Source organism: Cheilinus undulatus, linkage group 1 (genome assembly GCF_018320785.1).
Source record: "Cheilinus undulatus linkage group 1, ASM1832078v1, whole genome shotgun sequence".
NCBI classification, from domain to species: Eukaryota; Metazoa; Chordata; class Actinopteri; order Labriformes; family Labridae; genus Cheilinus; species Cheilinus undulatus.
The window spans coordinates 19,233,467-19,249,766 of NC_054865.1; the positions used below are offsets into that span (position 1 = coordinate 19,233,467).

General features: G+C 38.2%; 2 protein-coding genes across 3 annotated transcripts in view; one reads left to right on the forward strand and one right to left on the reverse strand.

Annotated features, from left to right (window-relative positions):
• Positions 1 to 380: 380 nt before the first annotated feature.
• On the reverse strand, positions 381 to 14,028 carry gpib (glucose-6-phosphate isomerase b). The gene is made up of 18 exons (XM_041786965.1): positions 13,855 to 14,028; positions 13,467 to 13,557; positions 13,117 to 13,185; positions 12,713 to 12,832; positions 12,486 to 12,569; positions 12,232 to 12,378; positions 10,197 to 10,268; positions 10,065 to 10,109; positions 9,912 to 9,965; positions 8,692 to 8,752; positions 7,006 to 7,049; positions 6,737 to 6,889; positions 6,426 to 6,555; positions 5,087 to 5,163; positions 4,396 to 4,524; positions 3,940 to 4,015; positions 1,376 to 1,442; positions 381 to 935 (listed from the first exon to the last, which is right to left on the reverse strand). Exons 1-18 carry the CDS (start codon positions 13,971 to 13,973, stop codon positions 812 to 814), a joined length of 1,662 nt encoding a protein of 553 aa, XP_041642899.1. The 5' UTR covers positions 13,974 to 14,028; the 3' UTR covers positions 381 to 811.
• Positions 14,029 to 16,101: 2,073 nt separating this feature from the next.
• LOC121507528 (granule associated Rac and RHOG effector protein 1-like) overlaps positions 16,102 to 16,300 on the forward strand; it is a 56,567-nt gene continuing 56,368 nt past the window's right edge. The window contains exon 1 of one of the 2 annotated variants that reach the window (XM_041783952.1): positions 16,102 to 16,159. The gene's annotated coding sequence lies outside the window, so the exon portion shown is untranslated. Of the gene's footprint in view, positions 16,160 to 16,223; positions 16,243 to 16,300 lie in introns of those variants that run through there. The other variant, XM_041783968.1, reaches the window with a different exon arrangement.

Here is a 16,300-nt window from a genome sequence, read left to right on the forward strand (position 1 = left end):
TATTGACTGTGCTTAAAATATGTAAAAATGTCAATAAAAAAGGAGAACTACACTGTTGTTTGTTGCTTCAAGTCAAACACACATGTGAAATAAATGCCTAGGTATCACTCTGTGACTTTTTTTTTTGCAACATTTGGTTTGATAAGATCATCCACTATTGCTGGTGTAGCTCAGTGAGAGCATAAGCATAAGCAGAGGCTACAGTCCTCAATGCACTGGTTGCAGCTGTCTCTCTACAGCTGTCCTGTCAAAATAAAGTCAAAAGCCCAAAAATAATCTTAAAAAGGAGCTTTTCTTTACACAGCAGCAAATGAACAGGTGATATGCTTGTAAATTCTTTTTTTTTTTTAGACTGCAAATAAATGACTCTGAAACAGACGTTTTGTAAAGATATTTAATCCAGAAACTACATTTATGGTGACATTTAGGAGACAGAGAAAGCATATTTTACTCTGCCTTCCACAACACATTAACACAAAAGGGTTTCCCCTTCACAGTGATGAACTACGGAAGCCCTAAGCAGACATGCATCCATATATTTTACTTACTTTCTGGGAACAAATAACTGAAAATAAGTTTCCAAAAATGGAGGAGGAAAACAGTGTAAGTAAAAAGTATGTCTGCTTTTAGCCTCTGCAGTGAACAAACATAGAAAGACAGCACTGTAGACATTCATGGTAGTTATCATGAGAGTATAAACATACAGAGTGCTTCAGCCCAACCAGCTGCCTATGAGGGTCTCCTGCAGCCCGGGAAGCTGGTCACATAGTTAATGATGTAAAGGATGAGGGTGGAGGGTCAGGGGTTTGACTTAGGCAAAGTTCTTCTTGAGGAAGTTGATGAGTCCATTGGTGGAGGAGTCGTGGGAGTGGACCTCTGTGGTGTTCTGGAGCTCAGGCTCGATCTTCTTAGCGAGCTGTTTGCCCAGCTCCACTCTGATGGTGTGGAGAGAGAGAACAGACACAAGAAGGAAGATATTAAAGCTCCTGTGGTGAGTTTTAATTGTAATGAAAGTGACTGAGATTAAGGTGGATGCCTCCATGATGAACTGTGTGTTGCATACCCTACTGATACAAAGAGGATTAAGGGTGCATGGGAAAGGAAACTGTCAGATTGTTGGATCATTCAAACAAAAAAACCCTGTGTTTTTCTGGCTGCACACTCTCATAAGATAAAAAAAAAATCTGTATAGAAACACTGAGGGATGATTTTTTAGTACTTCTGGAAACTTCTAAGATTACATTAGAATTTAAAAAAAAATTCTGAAGGTAATAAAATGGTACAAATATCAGGTAAGAATGGCAGACATAGAACAATAGCTTATGAGTTTATCGGATGTTAGTATATACTAAATGCAGTGTAACCACTTCCTCACCCCCATTGGTCAAAACTGTTGATCTCCCACATCACACCCTGGATGAAGATCTTGTGCTCATACATGGCTGTAAAACAGGAAAATTGATTACAGTCTCTATAGAAATAAGAGGCAGTTTGTTTAAACATGAATAATTTCAGAAGAAACTCAGAGGAGCCATAGACGATGAAACCTGTGATCTTAGTTTGGAGTCCAAAGTGCATACTCACTGTTACCATGCAACAAGATGTAGCTTCTTCACTGGATCTAAATTTACACTTGTTTGTCTCCCAGATGCTGAATCATTACTGATTCTATCTAATCACACTGATATAAGAAATACTTTTAAATGTGACTGTCTAATTCATAGTCTGATCACTTCTCTGTATGTTGTAGACCAGCAGAAGTCAGACTGCAGATTGTAGCAGAACTGAACCTCAGTGTTGGAAAAAGCATTTACATCCTTTAGTAAAGTAAATATTACCACAGAATAAAATCAATCCAGTTTGAGTGATGAGTCCAGCTTTTGAAAACTTAAAAGTTAAAATATAAAAACATCCACAAGAAAATAAGTTATTCTGCAGGTAAAAAACTGTAATTTTCAGTGTTTTTTATTTTCAGGCTTTGCAAATAACTTTTTCTACAGTCAAGGTTCATAATTCCAGCTTTTCATTCACTTCAACTTGAAAAAGTGTGTTTTTAAAGTCCCTGTAAAGAGATTAAAAATGAAATTGTTACTTAGGTGTGTTGTATGACAGGCCACTGTGTTTTAAACCACCAACATCTCTGTGAAATTAAGCTTCAAAATCATGAAAAATTAGTCAGTAAGATCTGCTCCAGGATGGTGTGGGCGTGTTGAATGCGCTGAAGCCACGCCCACTCATGAGGAATACGATCCTCTCAGATTTAAAACAATGCTTCTGATTAGAATTCAGCTGCCTGGCTCTGTGCCAGAGCAGAGACACATAAGTTTGAGATTAAATTTACTGTTTTCTGGTACAAATCTCTCTGTTATGATTTTTTTTTCTGGCCTGTAAGCCACCGTGGCTGATAGATTTTGGAAATTTGCCTCATAATGAACAAAAACATAGCAAGTAGCTGGCTGTTAACTTTCAATGAAGGCAGTGGCATCAGCTAACAACAGACTGTACTGAGATGAACTGCTCAGTGATTTTATATCATTGGAGCATTAGGGGAGCAGGGTTATTCCCCATCAAGACTGGTGATGTCATTGGCTCCTATATTTGCCCTGCTCAAGTAAAACCAAGCCAGCGAAGAGGTGAACAACTTTCTAACAGTCTAAATCCAAATCCAGTCACAAACAGATCTCAGTGTTTTCACGTTTGCAGAAACTTTTACTAAAAAATACATGTCTAAATTCAGCATAGCTGGGATGATGAAAAAGAAAGTGACTGCTAATCTCAACTTGGCTTATGTTAAACAACAAACCAGACCATGTCCTCACCTGGAATGTCGTTAACTCTCCAGTCTCTATAGCTAAACTAGACTTTACACTGTAACTATAACAATGTGTATTATAAAGGGTACAAATATGTTGGTGCATTTTAACAGTGTAAATTAAATTAATGTTAGATACCCTAATGTTCTGCTATGGGTTGCACAAGCTGTGCTTGAGTGCAAATGTAGGCTAGTTTGAACCTAAGTTACAACTTACAATGGAGTTCATGCTCCATTTACATTTAAGGTGTTGCACAAACTGAGATAATTTCAAGGTGGGCTTAAGTTGTAACTTACACCTATTTTCCAGTAGGTGTAATGTCCTCTGGCAAATGTTATTGTCTTAGTAATAGTATAAAAGGCGAGGTGTACAGGTTAAGTTAAAAACCTGTGAACCAGAGATCCCTGCTGACGATACAGAAGGGTTTCCAACAACGTGGATGCTCCAAGGAATACCATCTTGGAAGACGATCTGCATCACCATAGTTAGTGTAGTTCCTGCAGTTGCAGCTTGTGGCAAAGCATCTCTGATGTTTACTTCACCATCATCAACTAATCAACATGTTTTGTCATACATTTTAGGTCCTGTTTGAGTATTAACGTCTATTTTCTTATTAACGGTCTATTTTCTGCTGTTAACCTGTTTAGAGGCGAGTCAGCACTGTAATACTACATAAAAATGCTTTCACTGATTGGTCAGATGAAGCGAAAACATCATTATCTGTGACAAAATGTTGGTTAGTTTGGATGTTAAGGTGACCCTTATATCTTTCTGGTGTAAATGAATAATGGCAAAACTTAAGTTATAACTTAACTTGTTTTAAAGTAGGATTTTGTGTGGACTTAGGCCATCGCTTAAGAACTTACACATAACTTGCAGTAGGCTGCAGGAATTGACTCCACAGTAATGCATTATATTATTTCAGATCATTACATGCTTTGGGTTCAGGAAGTTTTATTCACTTTCATGTGGGCTCAAGATAGACATGCATCATGCTCTCGAGATCAACAGAACTAAATTAGACCAACTGAAAAAAAACACCACTAATGACAGCACAGCACTTTATCATTAACACATCTTTCAATATAATTGTCTTCAAACCAATAAAAACAGTGTTTACTCTCACCTATAAGTGCTCCAAGTGTGTATGGGCTCAGTTTCTTGAAGATGATTGAATTTGTTGGCCTGTTTCCTTGGAATACCTGAGTTAAACATGGAGAAATATTTATTGTAAAACTCTTTCTGTGTCCTCTGAATAAAGTTTGAGTTACTCCATTGCATGTTTTTATGGTCACTGAGGGCGCTATCTCCTGTGCTTTCTGACTTTGATGCTAACTGTGGGCCCCTGTAAACACTTCCTCAGGACACAAGATGAATACCTTCCTTCCAATGAAAGTATAAGATATTTCTCTGAACGAATCTTACTTTTAGGTTCGAATAACCATTGCTGTGACTAAGCTGTTACTATTTAACAACAATACCAAGGATAGTGGAACAGGTACTTTGCTAAGGGCTCTGAAGGAGATTGAATCAAATGATGTGTCACAATCCCTACTATAACATCAGTGACTTAAAAACTCACTTTGTGTGGCAGGATTTTGTCCAGAGCTTCTCCACTCAGGCCACTGGCCTCCAGCTCCTTCCTGGCCTCTTCTGTGGTCTTCCCTTTCATCAGAGCTTCTGTCTGAGCCAGGAAGTTAGCCAACAAGATCTACAGGTGCATCACACATACAAAGACACATGCGCCTTCAGATTCTGCACAGTACAGTGTATGTTTCAAGACTGCAGATGGTAGCCGTTCACACTCAAGTCACCTCTGTACTCCATATTGGGTTTTTTTTTTATTTTTATTTATTTTTATTTTTTTATTTTTTTATTTATTTATTTTTTTGCATTTTTACTGTCTTTGAATTCCCAAAATTTTACACTGATTATATATTTGTGTACTTTAATTTATTGTCCAAGAAACCTGGTATTCATTCTGAGATTTAAAAAAAAAGATACTAGAAATTTTAAGGTTTGCATCATTCTAGGTTCAATCAGAACTTTATCAAGCAAACTTGTATGTAACAAAGAAACAAAGTCATAGTTTCTTTGGCTATCAACTATTCCAGTAAATAAAAACATCTTCATTCAGACACATATGCGAATGACAGTAATCCTGTACCTATGCATGTTGACAAGGCAAGTTTATTTGTACAGCACCATTTAGACACTTTGCAGGTTCATAAAAGGCATTTCAACCAAGATGTAGACACATAACTGAGTGCTACCTTGTGGTGCAGGCTTTCTCTGATTGGATGCTGTGACTGAGCTGGAATCAGGAAATCAGAAGGCACCATGCGGGTTCCTGATGGGACACAGACAAACATCAGTAGAAATCCTTAGAAATCCTTAGACAGTTCATCTCTGTAACAGGGAATAAATCCAACCAGAATTGTAAAAAAATAATTCAATTATTGTATGGCCCTTAACCATAAATAATCCAACACACGGTATCTTTATGTTTTGTTTTGTTTTTTTTACCTTTATTCAACCAGATCAGTCCCACTAAGATCAGATATCTTTATTGTCAAAGACACAAAAGTGGAGACAGATTCTGACCAATCAGAGCCATGCATGAAAGGTTGAGGAAGAACTCCGTGGTCACTGTGTGGACATGGATGCACATCATCCCCAGTCTATCTTCTTTTTGCCTAGCATTGCTGTTTCAACTTTTAATTTCACCTCCATCCTAAATTGGCCTTTTTACCCTGGCCACCACAGGAGATCACAAAAAAGAAGAAAAATTAAAACATAAACTTAGGCCAATCTCACATGTTTTTATTCACATTTTTAGCTTAATAATGAACCATTCTGACTGGCCAAAATAGCAAAAAGTGCGTTGGCCTTTCTGGCATTTGCCCAAATTCCTGATGGACAGTCCACCTCTGTTTTCCAGGGAGCACAGTGAAATAAAATTATAGATAATCAAAGCCACATCATGTTTAAAACAATAAAATGAAATCTGGCAGCAATCCACCGCTTTACATCAAGAAAATGAATATTGCGAGGGCTCATCGAAAGCTTTAGATCAGAAAGGAGGAGGCTAGGGTGGAGGAGGTAAAGCTATTTGCAGTGTGATCCCTGCATTGCACCATTGGTGTGGCAAGGATTGGTGTGGAGGAAGTCTTATTAAAATAGATCGCCTTGTTGAGAGAATGAGCTGTGATTGGCTGAGAATATTGTAGACAATAAACCAGTCTGCTGATTGAAGCTGGGTGTAGGACTTCTTTGTCCTACCTAAACTATTTCTATGCTTGGTTTTTCTCATCCTGACTTTACAGGAAATTTTTAGAGCAGCAGAAAATGTTCAGGAAAATTCACTGTGAGCAAGTGGTAGTGGACATGAGTACTATGGGGATCTCCGTACACAAAGTGGAACTGCGTCAACATGTATTTCTGTTAGCTGATGTTCTACTTTGCACTTTTTAAATACTGAGTATCAAACTACATATAGCACTGAAATAAAGGCAAAAGCTATCATCATAATGTAGGATATTGTTGCATTGCCCGTCATTTACCATGGCTGTATATTTTTGCTGATAAAATGATGGTGTTTGGTGGTGTGACCTTGGTGGATGAGCTGGTAGAAGGCATGCTGTCCATTTGTTCCTGGCTCCCCCCACACTATTGGACCAGTGTGGTAGTTTACACGTGCTCCATGGTTTGTAATGTACTTTCCATTTGATTCCATGTCGCCCTATAAGAACAAACACTTATCAGAAATGCACTTGAATTGTTTCTGGACTTTTGCCTGTGATATAACATTTTGATGTGCTCTAAGAAAGCTCAACAAGCAGATTCAACACTGAAAATCATCTTTTAAGTAATGTATTCTGCTCTTTAGAGTTTCTAAGGACTGTAGCATTGTGGAGGCAGACCTGCTGGAAGTAGGCGGTGAAGCGGTGCATGTACTGGTCGTAGGGCAGCATGGCGTGGGTCTCAGCGTGGAAGAAGTTGATGTACCAGATGCCCAGCAGAGCCAGCAGTACCGGAGCGTTTTTATCCAGAGGAGCTGTGCGGAAGTGGTTGTCCTGCAGCAGAGAGTCAGGATAGTCAATCATATTTATGTATTCTGTCTGTGAATGTGATATGAAAGTTTTTCTACTCTACAGAGGTGTAGAAATGAAGGAGATGGAGATGTGCTTACCATCCAGTGAGCTCCTGAAAGAAGCTTTTCAAAGTTGTCGAAGCCTGGCACAGAGAGCAGGTTTGAAAGAAAAGTTAACTAACAGAATAAAACATTTAAACACTGTTTATTCAGTCTGTTTCTCCAGAAAAAAAAGCCGCCCAGACAAATTCCTATATATTCAGTTTAAATACAATGTATAGATTTCCTGTATCTTAAGGCCTTGTGAGGGCAGATCTGTAGGAGGTAGATGGCTAAGAGGTGCATGTTCTTGTCTTAGGGAAGCATACGTGGGCAACAGTGTTGAAAAAGTCACTCAGATTTGATAATTTTCATTAAAAAAACAGTCCTGTGTCATCAGAAAGAGTCCCCACAGTCTTAATTCAGTCAGACTTTTACACCAAAAACTGGATTACATCTATGAAGATCCATGGATTGGTTTTGGTTAATTTCATATTTGCTGTTGTTGTTCTCAGTAGTCAACTGTATTTTCTATAATAATACCCCCCCCCCCCCCCCCCCCAGGAAATTATTAGTCATGCTTTCCCTCATAAAATAGAAGTAAAATACAAATTTTCTGTTCTATTGTTATCATGCCTTGGTTCAGTTGAGTTTCCAGATAATACCTCCCGGCTACAGTCATCTACAGGCCTCTGTTTCACTCTAAAAATCCAGAGAGGAAAAAAGTAGTTTGTTTTTTGTTGTTTTACTCAATATCAGTAGCAGATAAAGTGAGTCTGGCAGTCTGGGAACAAACATCAGTGTTACTTTTCTGAAGACGTCTTGTTTGTACTTGGACTCCAAATGGTTCAAACACAGACCTCAAGATATTTGGGTATTCCTGGATAGGTGTTTTTGACTCATTTTACCCTCAGGTGTTTCCAACCTTGCTTCTTATCTTGTGCAACTACATATTTCTCTTAGTCTTCAATTATCTTATCAAGCATCACAGCTTTCAGGAACAATAGTTCATCTTAACAGTAAAAAGAAACTTGACATGAATCAAAACTGATGAAAAATGGAGGAAATTTTTGGTAGGACGTGGATACCAAGTGGGTTACATCTACCCATATGGATGCTATTTAGAGCTGCACATGTGGGAAATACATGGGACGGATCGGCATCAGCAATCAATCCTCCATATCAGCATGCTGTTGCTACAAGTCCATGTGGACTGCTTTCAGACTCAAGTCTTTTAGTGTTATTATGGAATTTTTACAGGAGACATATCGTCTTCTTTTCCCCCTCTTAACACAATTTCCTGTGGTCTATAAAGAATGTGTGTGCTGTGCTTTGGTCAAAATATAATATGCATCAAGCATCAGACAAAACCAACTCTGATCAGCCTTTCTCTTCAATGCAAATAAACTCCCTTCTAACCCCATTCTTCTGTGGGGTATGCCACCAGATGTACAGCTGTGTGGGTCTGGGTGAATATGTATGGATAGAGATACAAGTTAAGAGGCAGGTTATTATTATAGTGACTCAATATGATGTCACAATGGGCACAGATTCTGAACAGACCATCAGATTTTATGTTTTCAAGCACAGAAGGGCCATGAACAAAGGATATGGTTGGCTTACTATTCACATTTTGTTGGTTTGTTGATACTCTGGATACTCAAATATATTTGCAAAAGAACTAAAAAAAAATTAATATTGCTGAAAAATAGAGAAATCAAAAATTAATATTTTAAACATACATACCGATATGAAGGGCAATGGACATGCCAATTGCAGACCACAAGGAGAAACGACCACCAACCCACTGAAAAAATGACAAAATAATCAAATATTTCACTGATAAAGCAGATTTTGTCTTTTTAATGGGATGAGATTTGTAGAAGGTACTGGCAAAAATCAAACATTCATCTACTTTACCTTAAACCCACATTTCATTCTTAGAGTAATAAAGCGAAGAGTTTTGTGTGGATGTGCTCACTTTTAGGGTAATATTTTGAGACAACTTATGTTATAATTGGTGCAAGCAATTAAGAAAGAATTGATTTTGTGTTGTTGTCCATGCACTCTCTGAACATTTTTAGGCATGTAGTGCTGAGGATTTATCACTGGCCTGAGGTGCCACCACCCAGAGCTGGAGAAAAGGGGGGGCAGGGGGCAGAGTCAAGCTCGTCACACACAATGTGTCACTTGGTGTTTTTTGGGCCATCTGGACATCATCGTGACAAGGACCTGTTGCCATACTACCTGCTCAGACGGTAGCCTAGGCTGTGCTTACTCAGCATATCCACCCCTTACTCCATTCTGAAGGAGCAAACTTTGTTTTTCTCAACAAACTATTTTCTAATGCCCCTTATAATTTGCAAAGACATCCAGAGCACAACCAGGTTTGTGTCGATTCTCCTTCCCACCCAATGGTGCCCACAGGCAGCTTACTTGACAAATTGAAGCCTTACTGCAGCCACAGTTTTTGACTAAAACATATGCACATTACTGTATATTAATTCTAAATGTTAACCAAGCCTTTAGTCTTTAATTTAATGCCCTCTTGCTTTGGTGAAGTTTCTCCCTCTCTTAAGAATATAATAATAATACTGTATCTCCAGTTATATAATGAGTGTATAACACTGGCAGCCATTTTTCCTTTGACATAAAGGGCATATTATAGCTGTTGCCCTTTAAATATCAACAATGTAACTAAATGCAGCTCCCTGACCTTTGGTGAGACTCAGCCTTTACAGTAACCTCTGCAAGAGAGAAGGTCGCTACCAATAATAACTGTGTCTGTAGAGAGGAGCTTCTGATTACCCAGCAGCTGCCGGCCAGAGTGCCCGGCCCACCTACTTCACAGGTCAAAAGTCTTGTTTATTTTTAGCTCCTGCCTACAGCTCACATCATCCACAGTCTGTGCATGAACACAGGACCAGCTGAACACAGTCTGCCTCAGAGTATTAAAGATCACTCACATCCCAGAACTCAAACATGTTCTCCGTGTCGATGCCGAAGTCCTTCACTTTGGGCTGAGAGGAGACACAGAGAAAGCAGGGCAGTTGGAATCAGATATTCAGACACAGAGAGAAAATGTATAACCAGAAAAAAAAAAAAGTCTGAGGACTTACTCCATTTGTGGAAAGAGCCACAAAGTGCTTGGCGACAGCAGCTTTCTGTTAAATGATAGAGAGGTGTGATTGGAAGATGTCACCCAGCTTACTAACAGCACTGGTGTTGTGTTTTTTATGCTTCATACTCACATCTTTGGCGTGTTCGAGGAACCACGCTTTGGCCGACTCAGCATTAGTTATGGTCTCTTGGGTAGTAAATGTCTTTAAATGAAAAAAAAAAGGATAAAACAGACTGAAAACATCACAGAAATAGATAAACAACTACATTTATGCAAAGAAAAAGACTGTATAAAAGTCATGGGTGTGATGCAAATGTAATGGCATCAGTTGATTTGTGATCGCCTGCTGTTCAACACTTTAACTGTTGCAATGTTGTATTTTTTTGCAACCAGAACAACCAGAAACGGGTAGATAAACATTGTTAATTCTCTGGCAGATTACTGTGGAAGTCTAAGCTTTACTTTTTTATCATCAGTTATTTTCAGTAAATAGGACCATAACTCAAAAAATCAATGTCTTAAGACTATAAGTGAAAGTGACAGTTGCCCACTGGATATGTCTATGGGCCCCATGTACTAAAAAAACTGTTGGCCTGAAAGCTCACTGCAGGTTTAAATCAAGCCTATGGCTCCTTTCCTCCATATCCCTCACTCTCTCTTAGCAGTTTCCCTCTATTTCCCGTCCTATCTGAGCAAAAGTATAAAAACCTAAAAATAAATTTAAGAAAAAAAGGTATTTGTCAGTGTGATGTCAAATCAAATTAAAACTTTTCCCATCAGGTTTCATACAATAGGCACTCTCTCCTGGCTTTGGTTATGCAGATTTAACGGTATCACTCTGTTGAACACACTGATTTACATGAGGAGTCAATTAAACACTAGAACCACCAGGGATCTCTATACACCTAGAACAGCCACTGGGTCAAATCTATCCATTATTAGAGTGCGTTGAACAATGAGCAGCTCTTTAACCACAGAAAGAGACCTAGATCACTGTTGGATCCGTCACATCCAAGATCCCCTTAGTAGTGATCGCTCAATCCTGAAACTTCGCCAATATCAGATTCTTCTTCATTCAAAGCACTGAGAAAATCCATTGACATTTCACAATAATCTATCTTTTTTTGCTTTTGGTATCCATATTAAAGGTTGAAATGACTTTTGACAAAGCAGTGCAGCAAAAGGTGTGAAGCTGTTTGGATGCCAATGCTTATTATTTATCTGCTGGTTTCAAAAGTGGCAATGCCTTCTGTTAGTATGCTGCTCCACACTCCCAAAATGCTTTGCCTGTAGCTCATGCCTGCTAGTATCACAGGCGTAACCACCTTGAAACTTTTTCTATACCGCTTATTCCGTTGGGTGTCGGGGGTGCAGGATGGGTGGGGGGGTGCGGCCTATCCCAGTTGTCACTGGGTGAGAGGTGGGGTACACCCTGGGCTGGTCGCCAGTCAATCATAGGGCTGGTACTGATATCAATACTGGTATTCAAATGTAGCTCAGACACAATTTAAAGTGAAAGGATAAACAAATTAACAAGTCTGTCCTTAAAACACATTTTACAGTGTAAGGAATGATGATGAATGAAGAAAAAGACTTCAGCTGACATAGGTCCATTGGTCTGGCCTAAAACTCCACTAACTTATTTGTTTGTACGGCCAATATTTACATCTGATATGGGCAGATTTTTATAGCCAAAACATGGGTTGTAAATGTCTGCTGAAACGTTCACCTCTGCTGATATTGATATCATACAGATAATATTGCGCATGCTTAGATTGCACATCCTTTTCTTATTTAGAGTCTTTTGGGTCCAGATCTATATTGGGTTTAGATCTATCTGCAAAAGAGGAATGACAGTTTCTTTAGAAAACAACATATTAACAGACATGAGTGGAAGAATCAAACTGTCTCTACTTGTCTGTCTTATTAAAAATGGCATAACAACATGGATGCACAGTATTTCTGTCTTAGCCTTTTCTTCTTCTGCAAAATGCCTTGTGCCAAAGGCTGGAAGGCTGGTTTGAAGCCACATCTGACATAACATTGACTCAGATACCTGGAAAGAGCATCTCATACCATCCAATAAAAGCATTTGCTTGGAGGGAACCCTAATGTAGTCCAGGAAGGATTTTCAGTTCAAAGATTCTATTTTATAAAGCAGCTACCTTGGATGCAATAATGAAGAGGGTTGTCTCAGCGTTCAGCTGTGCCAGGGTTTTGGCGATGTGTGTTCCATCAATATTTGACACAAACCACACACGTGGTCCACCCTTTGAGTAAGGCTTCAGGGCCTCAGTCACCATCAGGGGGCCCTGCAATTCAAATGAGTTCAAATCAGAGGTTGTGCTGCTGAGATCAGGAGTGAATAAATGTAACAAATATAAAACATTCACCACAGCCTCTTTTAAGTTGTACTTACAAGGTCAGATCCCCCGATCCCAACATTAACAACATCTGTGATGGCCTTTCCTGTGAAGCCTTTCCACTCCCCGCTGCGAACTCTCTGCAAAATCATTATGAATATCAGATTTGCCTGCTGATAGCTGTATCAAACCTTCAAGAGCAGAACTACCTAGAATGTACAACTAGGAAATATTTAAACTCAAAGCAGAGCAAAGCTTTATGATTTTGTAGCATCTCACTCACGTGACAGAAGCCCTTCATCTTCTCTAGGACTTTGTTGACATCTGGCATCACGTCCTTGCCATCCACCATAATGGGAGTGTTGGAGCGGTTCCTAAGAGCCACATGGAGCACAGCACGGCCCTGCGTTTATATAACACCGGGAACAAACACACTGACACTCAGCTGTGTGGTATTGGTGTATTTTTCATTTCTCTGCTTCTACTGTTGGTAAATATGATTAAGAAGGTTGTCTTTCATTATTTTCGTATTTTATTGTTTCACACTAAAAGACTTGGAAAGGAGTTAAAGTGCAAAGGTCAATGTTGCTTCAGTGGCTGTTTCAATGTCACCCCACTGGGATAAATGTCAGAGGTAAAAGCTGCTTTAGGTCAAGTTCAAGCTGTCTGGGGGTCAACAAAAAGCACCTCTGTGAAGTTGATCTTGTCTCCTTTGAACATCTTGTCTCTGGCAGCCTCAATGCCTCTGGACTTACCCTGAAAAGACAGTAAATGTTCACATGAGCAGCAGACACATGAAGATTGATGTGACCGTTATGAAATGACCTATAGCTCAATTCCATCAATTCCATAGCTAGTGACTCATACTGTATATAAAGGACACCTAGCTCCTCTTATTAGCAGCTCTAGTTTACAACAAGTACAGGTGGGATATCATCCTTACTGCCCACCAGATACTCATCATTTTTAAATATTAGGGGACTAACAATAAGAATTCATAAATCTGCCACCTTTATTTTAAATGGAAATTGATTTACCAGATCAACCAACATCTTCATGACTTCATCAGTGATGAGATTCTTGGAGTAATCCAGAAGAATGTCCCCATCCTCTGTTTTCATTGTTAAGCTGTCCAAACACAGAAAGACATTGGGAAATCAATGGAAAAAATGTGACCAATAACAGAACAATTACATGATCAAGCAATATGATTCTATTGATGAATGGAGATTAACCTTATAGCTTTCAACATTATGTAACACTGCACTGGCATTTGAACTTGGCTGCAAATGATAATAAAATCTGCATTGTCATGCAAGTTGTACCACTGATTTTTGTACTCGTGAAATGCCTGCCTATGTATTGTTTTTTTACATTTGAAATATCTGCATACCCCAATAAAATTGCTTGCAAAGTGATGCTTACCTGAGCTTGTTGAATCTCTCCTTGTCAGCCTCAAACATATGCCTCATGTTGAGGTTGAGGGCGTGGGCTGTGTACCAGTCCTGCAGTTTTTGGAAGTTTGGGTCCTGATTGAATGCCATGATGTCAGGGGGCTTGCTGTGCTCTGCTGTGCTCGACTCTCCTGGCTGAGTGGGGCAGAACGGGTTAGGGGAAGAGCTTTTTGAAGGGCATTCAGTCTAGATCCACACTCGCCCCTCCCACAAGAGACACACTATCTGCAGGCCTCATGTGTGTCACACCTCCACACTGTCCTGCAGGGTTACAGCCTGTGTGTGTTGTTGGTAGGGGCGACAACATGGAAACACAATAATGTGTTGTTAAATGTGCTGAACAAATAGCCAGACACAGGGGGTAGATTATTCTTCTGTTGTAAATCCTTCTTAGAGACACACAAACAGTCATTACAATGTACATTATCCCTTATCTCTATACAGGCAGCATATTATAGTTTGATGTTAAAGTTGCATAATTGTGAAGAGAGACAATGATTTGGATTAGATACAACTTTTTGATGGTTATTAAAAAGGTAAGAAATTAAACAAAAGTTCATTCTTAATAAATTTATATAAACTGTAAAATGAAGACAGATATTCATATGGTTAAATTTCATAATCCTACATGTGTTTGGTCTCTCTCTTTTTGTATATTTTCTTTTCTGTTATTACTGTATCTTTCAGTTTATTACTTAGTATTTTTCTTTTATAGTTTATGATATGGTTGTTTTAACATATTTATAAAAGCACTGCAACAAATATTATTAACCAGAGAAATGGATTTTAGCAAATAATTTTTGTGTGTTTGACCTTATAAACTAAAGTTTAATCAGCTTTTTTGAAGGTGAAGTACGAGCTTGTGCAGATCTTATCCACTTAATGTTGACTTTAACGCCCCTAAGTGGTTATTTATAAAAGTACGGAGTGTAAGATGTAATGTTCTCATTTAAACACTAGAGGGCGAAAATAGCTCAGTCTCTGACTTAAAATCGCCCCTTTATGGCACAGAGAGGTCCCAATAGGTCAGCCTATGACTTTTTTGACATATTTAAAATAAATTAAATAAGCTGATTATTTTAGAAATAAATAATTGAAGTTGATCATTTCAAAAGACCATGAAAGCACTGCACGGAGAAGAAATTGGCAAACAGAAATGTACATTGACACATCAATACCAAGACACAAGAAACGTCCAATACTTTCTTTTTACTGATGAATGGCAGCTTAAATCAGAGAGTGCAGGCTGCTCTGCAGTGATACACGTCCAATAAATCAAGCAACTTTTGTTTGTCCACTTTTAGAGGATTTTTCATCTTTGGTGAGCAGCTTTCATCACTGTTCATCAGTGTGACTTTTTGGAAATGCTATTCAAAGAAACCAAAACAAACCAGCATCCAGATACATGTTAATGAATTGGAGTAAAAATTGTGAAGTAATACCTTAACAGACCAATGTCTGTATGACACTATTCATTGTTATTTTTCCATGACCCTATGATCAGGGAGAAAAGAATAAGATACATGCAAAATATTTTAACTAACATGTATATAATAATAATAATAATAATAATAATAACAATAATCATCATCATCATCATTATCATCTTTATTTATAGAGGACGTTTTTCAAACAAAGTAACAAAGTGCTTTCCGAGCAGCAAAGACAAAAAAGCAGTTAAAAACATGTGTAAAATCAGGCAGCAAAGTGGTTAGTAAAATAATAATAATAATAATAATAATAATATTAATAATAATAATTATATATATATATATATATATATATATATATATATTTTTTTTTTTTTTTTTTTTTTTTTTTGAAGAGGTTACTGGCCTGACCCATCTGATATCCTGCGCCAGGAACTTTTGTGTTTACCTTCATTTTAGTGTACCCTGTGGATTCATTTCTTTGCTGAAGTTTTTTTCTGTATGTGTAATGAACCTGAGGAAACAAAATGAAATATAGTGAATCTGTGTTGTGAAAAGTTATAATATAATATAATTTATTTTAATATAATGTAATATAATATAATGTAATATTGGTAACATTTCTAATAACAACATCTATAATAATGTACAAAAACAGCAACAACAGCAAAAACACATAAGACTTTTTACCCCACCCTTCAAACATTGTTTTGAAATTTGCCAGTATTGGTTTTATTTTGAAGGTTTCACAGGATGTCCGTGCCTTTATTTTCTGTGTGTCTGACAGTGGACACACACGCTAACAGACAGGGGATTCGCTGTCAAGAGGGTGGATACCTAGAGCTGGTGAGCGATGTGCTGCTTAACTTACCGTGTACTACCATATTTTTTGTGTTTGACTGAAGCTGTTTACCTTCCTCTGGAAAACGGTGGTTCTTAGCTTTTATTAGACTACATCCTGGACGATTACATTTGCTTGTTTCTTTC